At 63.1% G+C, this 7,550-nt stretch overlaps 1 protein-coding gene across 1 annotated transcript in view; it reads left to right on the plus strand.

Moving 5' to 3' along the window:
- Positions 1 to 3,453, plus strand: part of HMX1 (H6 family homeobox 1) — a 4,191-nt gene extending 738 nt beyond the window's left edge. Inside the window, exons 3-4 of the mRNA XM_073892646.1 lie at positions 1 to 152; positions 2,798 to 3,453. The exon at positions 1 to 152 is cut by the window's left edge and continues 2 nt beyond it. Coding sequence (XP_073748747.1) covers positions 1 to 152; positions 2,798 to 3,453 — 808 coding nt within the window. The remainder of the gene's footprint in view (positions 153 to 2,797) is intronic.
- Positions 3,454 to 7,550: the final 4,097 nt, after the last annotated feature.

A 7,550-nucleotide genomic window follows, 5' to 3' on the forward strand; every position in this document is an offset into this window, starting at 1 on the left:
GCGGGCGCGGGCGCTGCTCGGGCCGGGCGCGCCGGGCCTCGGTCCCCGGCCGCCCCCCGGCCCCGGGCCGCCCTACGCGCTGGGCTGCGGCGGCGCGACGCGCTGGTACCCTCGGGCGCACGGCGGCTACGGAGGTGGCCTCAGTCCGGACAGTGAGTCGGGGCGCCGGGAGGGGTGGGCCGGCGGGGACGGTGCTCGCGGACTGTGCGTCCGTCGGAGGCCTTTCTGGGCCGCCCTCCTCCTCGCGTGTAGCGGGGTGGGCTTGGAGGCCCGCTCCCCGGGACAGGGAGCTCCGCGTCGCCAGGCTCTGCGGGTGCCAGGGAGGCTGGAGAGCCTTCGGAGAGGAGCCCGGGGACGGGGAGCGCGGGCAGCTGAAGCAGAGCGAGGGTCGGGGGCTGGAAAAAGACAGGGAGAGACGGAGAGCGGAGAGAGGGTGGGGGAAGAGGGAGGGATGGAGGAAGGAGGAAGAGGGATGTGGGGAGAGAGGAAAAGAGAAGACGCAGACACAAAAGCCCCGCGGGTGATGGTGAGAAGACAGGGACGTAACGGGCAGAAGAAGTGAAGACAAAGTAGAGTCCGACCCGGAAACGTGAAGGGGCTGGAGCAGAGGGAGACACTGTTGGGGGGCTGGAGAGCGGAGGGGGGAGCATCTGCGCCCCCCAAACCCTACCTCCTCTGAGAGCTGAGGACAGGGGCTGGGGCCGGCGACACCTTCCTCTTGGTCCTCCCAGGCAAGAAGGGAGCCCGTTCTGAAGCCCCCAGTCCCACCCCTCTGTCTTCCTTTTCTGCCCCTCCCCCTCCCATGCCTTTGTTCCCTGCTGAGGGCTCAGAGGCTGGGAGTGGGGGTTCTCAGCCCCACAACTGCTCACCCCTCTGGCCCTGAGTTCTGCTTCCTCTCCCCAGGCTCGCCTCCTCCCTTGGGGACCTGCCGCCTCCCTTGGGGACCTGCCCTTTGGAGGAAGACCCCTGGGAGGAACACCAGGAAGTCATTCCAACGCTGGCCCCCAGGCTTGGCCAGCAACCCCCCCCCCACACACACACACACTAAAGCCAGCTCAGGACTCTTCCAGGTTCTTGCTCCAAAATCCGTTGCCAGACCCCTCTCAATAAACCCTTCTCTGGAGTGGGAGTGACCCTTCTGCAAAGGGACCCACCTCACAAAGCCCATACCCAGAAAAGTCTGGGGCCTCCACCCCTTTCACGTACACTGGATCAGGGCTCGGTGGTTCCCCTGAAATCGAGTGATCACATTTAGTGCCCCCCGCCCCGGGAGTGTTTCTGAGAAGGTCTGCCAGGGTGAGATGTGGTCCCCACCTTGCCCCAGGGTCTTCTCCCCCTGCAGCCCTCATGGCAGCTCCTGAAGACACGGCTTCTTATTTCGTGCAATGCGGGTTAGGGTCCAGGTTTCCCACCAGAGCCGGCAGGCCTGGCGTGCTGTGTTGTGGTAGTGTGTGGGCCTCTGTGAGTCTGGGGTCTCGGGGTTTGTGGGGAGGCAGAGGCTCCTGGTAGCATACACACGCCAGCTTGGAACCTGACTCCCCGTCAGGCACCGTCAGGCACTGGGAGGGCTCACACCACCGGGGTTGGGCAGGGGCACACTCGAATCTGCGTACCTCCAGGGGCACCGGGGTATGCTCCAAGCCACACACACAATCCCAGCGGTGTTGGCACACCTTGTAAACACTCACGTTGCCGGCACACCACCGGCTTCCGAGGGCTGGAGGGGCTGGAGCGGCCAAACTCCACTTAGGCCTGCCAAGCCTTGGCACAGGGGGCTCAGGCCAAGGCGAGGCGGAAGGGCAAATTGGCCCGGGGTCGGCCTGAATCCCACAGGCTGGCCGCTGCAGTCTTCAAGCGGGGGGCCTGGAATCTGGACGTGCCCCTGCGTCCTGGGCAGACTCTTTCACCTGGAGGCACCATCCCTTGCCAGTCCTGGGGGGCATCTCCTTACTTGTGGGAGATCAGTTGGAGCCAGGTATTTTGGATTATGAGCTCAGGAACCCCTGTGGCCTTCTGTAACCCCAAGCCCACAGGCTCAGCCACGGTGTTTCTGCAGAGCCCCGTTTGTATTTGCATTGGGGGAAGAGTGGACGCGTAGGCCTCCGTGGGCATTTGGGTGAGGGGAACAGAAAGTGGGGAGTGGGTGGGGGTCCCGGTGTCACCTGGAGTTTTGTTTTGGGGACTGTTTGCATTTGTTTATTCTCCTATGGGATGTTTCTGTGCAAGCGGGGAATTTTGCCTCGGCTTCTGATAGGGGATGGGGAGGGTCACTGCAGGTCTTTATTTCTGTGTCTGGGGGGCTTGGTGTAGGGCTGGGTGCCGGGGGAGTGAGGCTGCCCTTGCTTGTTTTCTGGTGCGTCCTATATCTCAGAGGGGAGGGCATCCTTCGTCCAGTGCAGTGTGGCGCCGGAGAGGCTTTGTCGTGTTTCAGTGCGGAGCCTGTGGTTTCGGGAACCTCTCTTCTTTCTGTGTTTCTGTTTGCATTTTGTGTTTCTTTTCTTTCCTCTTTCCGCTTTCATCCTCTGGTGTGGATGTGCAGCTCTGAGTGAGAGTGTGTTGCCAGCCTGTTGGTTTGCAGTATTGCTCTCTGGTCTTCCACTCACCACCTCCTCCCTCTGCCTTTCTCTATCCCTGGGTGAGATCTCCAGGCAGCCCTGCGGCATGCAGGGCCCTGCCCGGGGACTATTTCCCTGGGGCAGCTGTGGGTGAGCCCATGGGTTGGGGGAGCAGCCGGCCGCAGTGATTGGGTCTGGGGATTAGCCCCAGAACCAACCCTGTGCCCCTCTCTCCCCTGCAGCCAGCGACCGGGACTCACCGGAGACAGGCGAGGAGATGGGCCGAGCCGAGGGCGCCTGGCAGCGGGGCCCCGGGCCGGGAGCGCTGCAGCGAGAGGCAGCCGAGCTGGCGGCGCGGGGCCCGGCGGCCGGCCCGGAGGAGGCGGCGGAGCTGGCCGATGCTCCCGCCGTGGCGGGCGAGGCGCGCGGCGGCGTCGGCGTGGGCGGCGGCCGCAAGAAGAAGACGCGCACGGTCTTTTCGCGCAGCCAGGTCTTCCAGCTCGAGTCCACTTTCGACCTGAAGCGCTACCTGAGCAGCGCGGAGCGCGCGGGCCTCGCCGCCTCCCTGCAGCTCACCGAGACGCAGGTCAAGATCTGGTTCCAGAACCGTCGCAACAAGTGGAAACGGCAGCTGGCGGCCGAGCTGGAGGCGGCCAGCCTGTCACCGCCGGGCGCGCAGCGCCTCGTCCGCGTGCCGGTGCTCTACCACGAGAGCCCCCCGGCCGCCGCCGCCACCGGGCCCCCGGCCGCCGCGCTGCCCTTCCCGCTGGCGCCCGCCGCGCCCGCGCCGCCGCCGCCGCTGCTTGGCTTCTCCGGGGCCCTGGCCTACCCACTGGCCGCCTTCCCGGCAGCTGCCTCCGTGCCCTTCCTGCGGGCACAGATGCCCGGCCTGGTGTGAGCCCCACCCGCTGGGCCCACACCCTGGGGCCGCTGGGGACCTCTGGGGCGGCCCAGGGAAAGCTGGGGGAGGGCCGGGCCGCTCCGAGGGCCCCTCTGCGCCTGATTGCAGGCTGCCTGCCGTGCCGGCCAGGGCCCTGTTCGAAGCTCCTCCAGAATGTAACAGAGATGTCTTGGACTGTGGCGCCCAGACAGGCTGGAACCCTGGCAGGGAAGAGGGCATCCCGGAGAGACAGTACGGTGTGCCAGGCAGCCCAGAGCCCCAGCAGGACAGGCCTCCGGCGGGAGCAAGTTCAGTGACCCCGCTGCAGCCCGCAAGCACCCAGGCGCAGTCCACACCTCCCCCCCCCTCCCGAGGCAAAAGAGGCTGTTCGAGGTGCTTCAAGGTGACCAGTCCCCAACACAGCCCCCATCCGACATACACGTCCCTCCCCAGGACTGTGCAGGACCCCAGACAGCAGGCCTCCAGAGGACTGTGACCAGCCTCATGGCCTTGCCAGTGGGCCCCACAGAGGGAGAACCCCAGGGAGAGCACCCCTGTGCAGGGGAAGGGGCGAAGACGCGGCCGGGTGGCACTTGCATCAGAGTGTCCCTTCTGCAGACAGGGCTGGACTGAGGCTTCTCTCCTGGGCCGTGGCCTCCAGTTCTTCTGGCGAAGACTTTTTTAAAAATGAACCTACTTATTTGCGTATGGAATAAAAGGGACGTTTTCTGGACCGTTTCGGCTGCTTTGTGATCACTGGGACGGGGCCCCTCCTCTGATAGCAGGCTACGGTGGGTGCTGTCCATCCCTCCTTCCTGGAGCTCTTTCCAGTGCCCACCAAGGACTGGTGGCAAGGTGGAAAGGGCAGGCAGGAGTCAAGGTCTGGGGACTCCCCACTCCAGCCCCTACATCCCCCTCCCTGACCAGGAGGCCCAGCAGGACCTCTGAGGACTTTGCGATGGGGAAGGTAGAGGATTGGGGGGGGAGGAGGGGACTATGTGTCCCGTGTCCCACAGTTCTGGGGCCTCCACAAAACCCAAAAGCCATGAGTCAGGTGAAGGTAGAGCCTGTCTCCTTTGGCACAAGGGGCTGCTGGCTGTGTGGCCCCCCACGTCCACTGCCCCTTCCTTGATAGCCATCTCTAACCATATGGGTTTTTCTTTTGGCCAAAACAAAACATGGACACTCCCAGCAAGGTCAGGCGGGGAATGCTGCTCTCCAGCCTCCCCTCCCCCCCGGACCATCTGCAATCTCTGGCAAGCTTGGGGGATCCAGACCCATGGGCAAAGCCCCAGCTCAGGGCCTGAGTTTATGGGCTCTGAACAAAAGCTTATTTCAATAGTCTGGATTACGGTGGCCATCCAACCTCCATCAGTCCCAAGATAGGCGGTTACAGGGTGAATACAGGGTCCCCTGCAAAGGGGGTCAGATGATGGACCCTTTATGTGGTATGCTTCTCTAGTTGGGGAGAGAGGTCATTTGGGGCTAGAAAGGGTCACTTCTGACAGAATCGAGCCCCCTTGAAAACCTGTCTCGGTCCCTCGCTTCTGGCTCCTGGGTTGAGATGCACGGTAACTGGGCCACACTAGGGGCTCCATGTCCTCAGCGGTGGCGCCAGACAGCCCAGGAGAAGGCGCCACGGAGGTCTTCCCTGGGCTGGTGGTCCATCTGTCTGTCTGCCCCTGCCATCCAGCTCCGTGACCCAAAATCATCCCCTGTCCCAGCGCCTGTTGGCTCAGGTGCCCTGAGGCCAGACCGAGCAAGTGAGGCCTCCTGACGGGGGGCAGCCCATGGTCTGGGTGGTCCTTGCCCCTCTGGGTCCCTGCATAAGAGAGATTCCGGAAGTTCCTCCCCCAGCCCGGCCCCCCGCCCCATAGGTGCATTTGCAGCAGCCACCTCTGCCTTCCTTGGGCCCTTCAGGGGCTGGCTCTCCTCTTCCTTGGGGTGGGGGAGAGCTGCCCCACGCTGCTTTTCTCCAAACTTGGTTTCAGTCGACTTTAGGAGGGACTTCTGATCTGCTTCAATAAAACGAATTTGCTGCTAGTTATTTTTGAAGGCTGTGGCTCCTGGTCAGTGGCCAAGGAAGACGTGGAGTGCCCAGGAGGCCCCTCCAAGGGCAGCACCGACCCATCTCTCCCTCTCTGCTCCCTCCCACTCTCCCCACCCTGCCCTAGGTAGGCCTCCACACTCCTGCCTAGGGCTCCATCAGATACCCTTCCCCTCTGTTCTTCTGGTGCTTTCCTGGTGGGCTCCAGCAGTCAGCGGACACACACTACCAGTCCCCGAAAGGACACCGCCAGCCTGCCTGGGAAGAGGCCTCCAGGGCCAGTGCAGGTGCTGCCAGAAGCTGCCATCCACTCTGCCTCTTTACCTTCACGCACCAGGCGGGTTCGGGAGCTCCGTGGAGCACCCTCTCCATGGTACGGAGAGGAAATGGTTTTCGGGAACAGCTATGGTCACGGGGACTTTCGGACCTCAAATGGTACAATAAAAGCCCAAGTCAGAGGGGTTATCACTACCCTGCAACCGTTTTATTCGACTGTTTGTGGCTGATGCGGGTACAGTCCCGAGGTGGCCTGGCGACCCTGCCGACCGCAGCTCTCCACTGAGCGCAGTGTGGGTGAGGTCCAGGGGGGGTCGCCCTCAGCATCATCGGGTGGGGCCGCTACCGGGGCCACGGTTGCGGGAGAAGGGAGAGGAGAGTGCAGGTACCACGTCTAGGAAATCCCCTCTGCCTCCTGGGAAGCCAGCCAGCCTAGGGACTGTCATCGGCCACCCAGCCTGTGTCTGTCACCCGCATGTCATCGGCCACCCAGCCTGTGTCTGTCACCCGCATCAGAGGGAGAAAGGGTCTGTGGCTGCAAATTTGGGCTGGATTTGGACAAAGAGCTGTGTCTTTCAATGGAATAGTGAAAAGTTGACCTGTAGAGAGGCTTCCTTTGCCTGCAGGCTCTGAGGTCCTCGGATAGAAGGAGCCAGGAGGTGGAAAGAGGGGCTGTGGGCTGTGTGAGAAGGGCTGGGAGCAAGGGGCCTAACCTCGGAGTACGCAGGGTGGATGCAAACCTGGGTTAGGCCAGCTGGGCTCAGGGAAGCTGGCTCTCCCCCATACTGAGCCAGCATCCTAGGTGTCTCGCAGCAGGGGTGCAAAAAAGCAGAGCAAAGCAATGCGTAACTCGTAACTCGAAGCCCAAGAAGCCCTAGAGGGCGCGCGGGACCAGGCTGGGGATGCACCGGCCCGGAGTTCCAGCAGCATCCATCACTAGGAACCTAGGGCACGTTGGCTCCGCTCCTGGCAGATGATGAATGTCTTCGATGGCTTTCCACCACACCTGCCCTCCCCTACCTCTAGAACCCACCAACCTCACCTCCTCCTCACACAAGGCCAAATTCCCGCCACCGTGGGTGGACTGTGCCGGTGCTGCTGGTTGCAGAGTCCCTGAGCCCAGGCAGGGCCAACAGGCTCTGGACATCTGGGGCAGGACAACCCGACCCAGGCTCGGCTCCACTACCTCAGTGACCTTGAGCAAATCCCTCCTCTCCTCCAGGCCTCGGTTTCCCCATGAAAGACCAGTGTGAGGATGGTGGTCTGTAACCAGTAAATGTTTCGCGTTCTCTGATCAGAGCAAGGGGACGAGGCTCCTGGGGCCAGTGTCATAGGGACACCCTCCCACAGTGATGTGCGATTGGGGGAGTGACCCACCCCTCTGTACCTCTCAATCCCCTGCCCAGTCTCCACAAGAGCCCTGAAAAGAACTCGGAGAATCAGCCCCCTCCCAGAGTTTGTCCCCAGGACCTCGGAAGATGAAACTCACCCTCCTGGTGTTGGGAAAGGCCACCAGGGGCTCGGATCCCTCCTTAAGTCAAGGGCAAATGGGGAGTTGCAATCTGGGAAGAACTCCCAACCAGGTTCCTGCTCTGCATAGAGCCAGAGCTGCTGGAAGCAGACATGCCTGCCCGTTTTCCTCCCCAGAGAGTTGCCCTGGGCTGCACCCTGGGCTCACTCCTGCCCGCCTCATCCAGAGCCCTGGTGAGGGAGTGAAAACCCTGACAACCGCCCTTCTAGCTGGGGGCTCCCCCCCCCCCCCCCCCCCCCCCCCCCCCCCCCCGCCCCCCCC

Source organism: Callorhinus ursinus, unplaced genomic scaffold, assembly GCF_003265705.2.
Source record: "Callorhinus ursinus isolate GAN/ISIS: 27379988/994484 unplaced genomic scaffold, GSC_fseal_2.0 scaffold4, whole genome shotgun sequence".
In the NCBI taxonomy this organism is placed as follows: domain Eukaryota; kingdom Metazoa; phylum Chordata; class Mammalia; order Carnivora; family Otariidae; genus Callorhinus; species Callorhinus ursinus.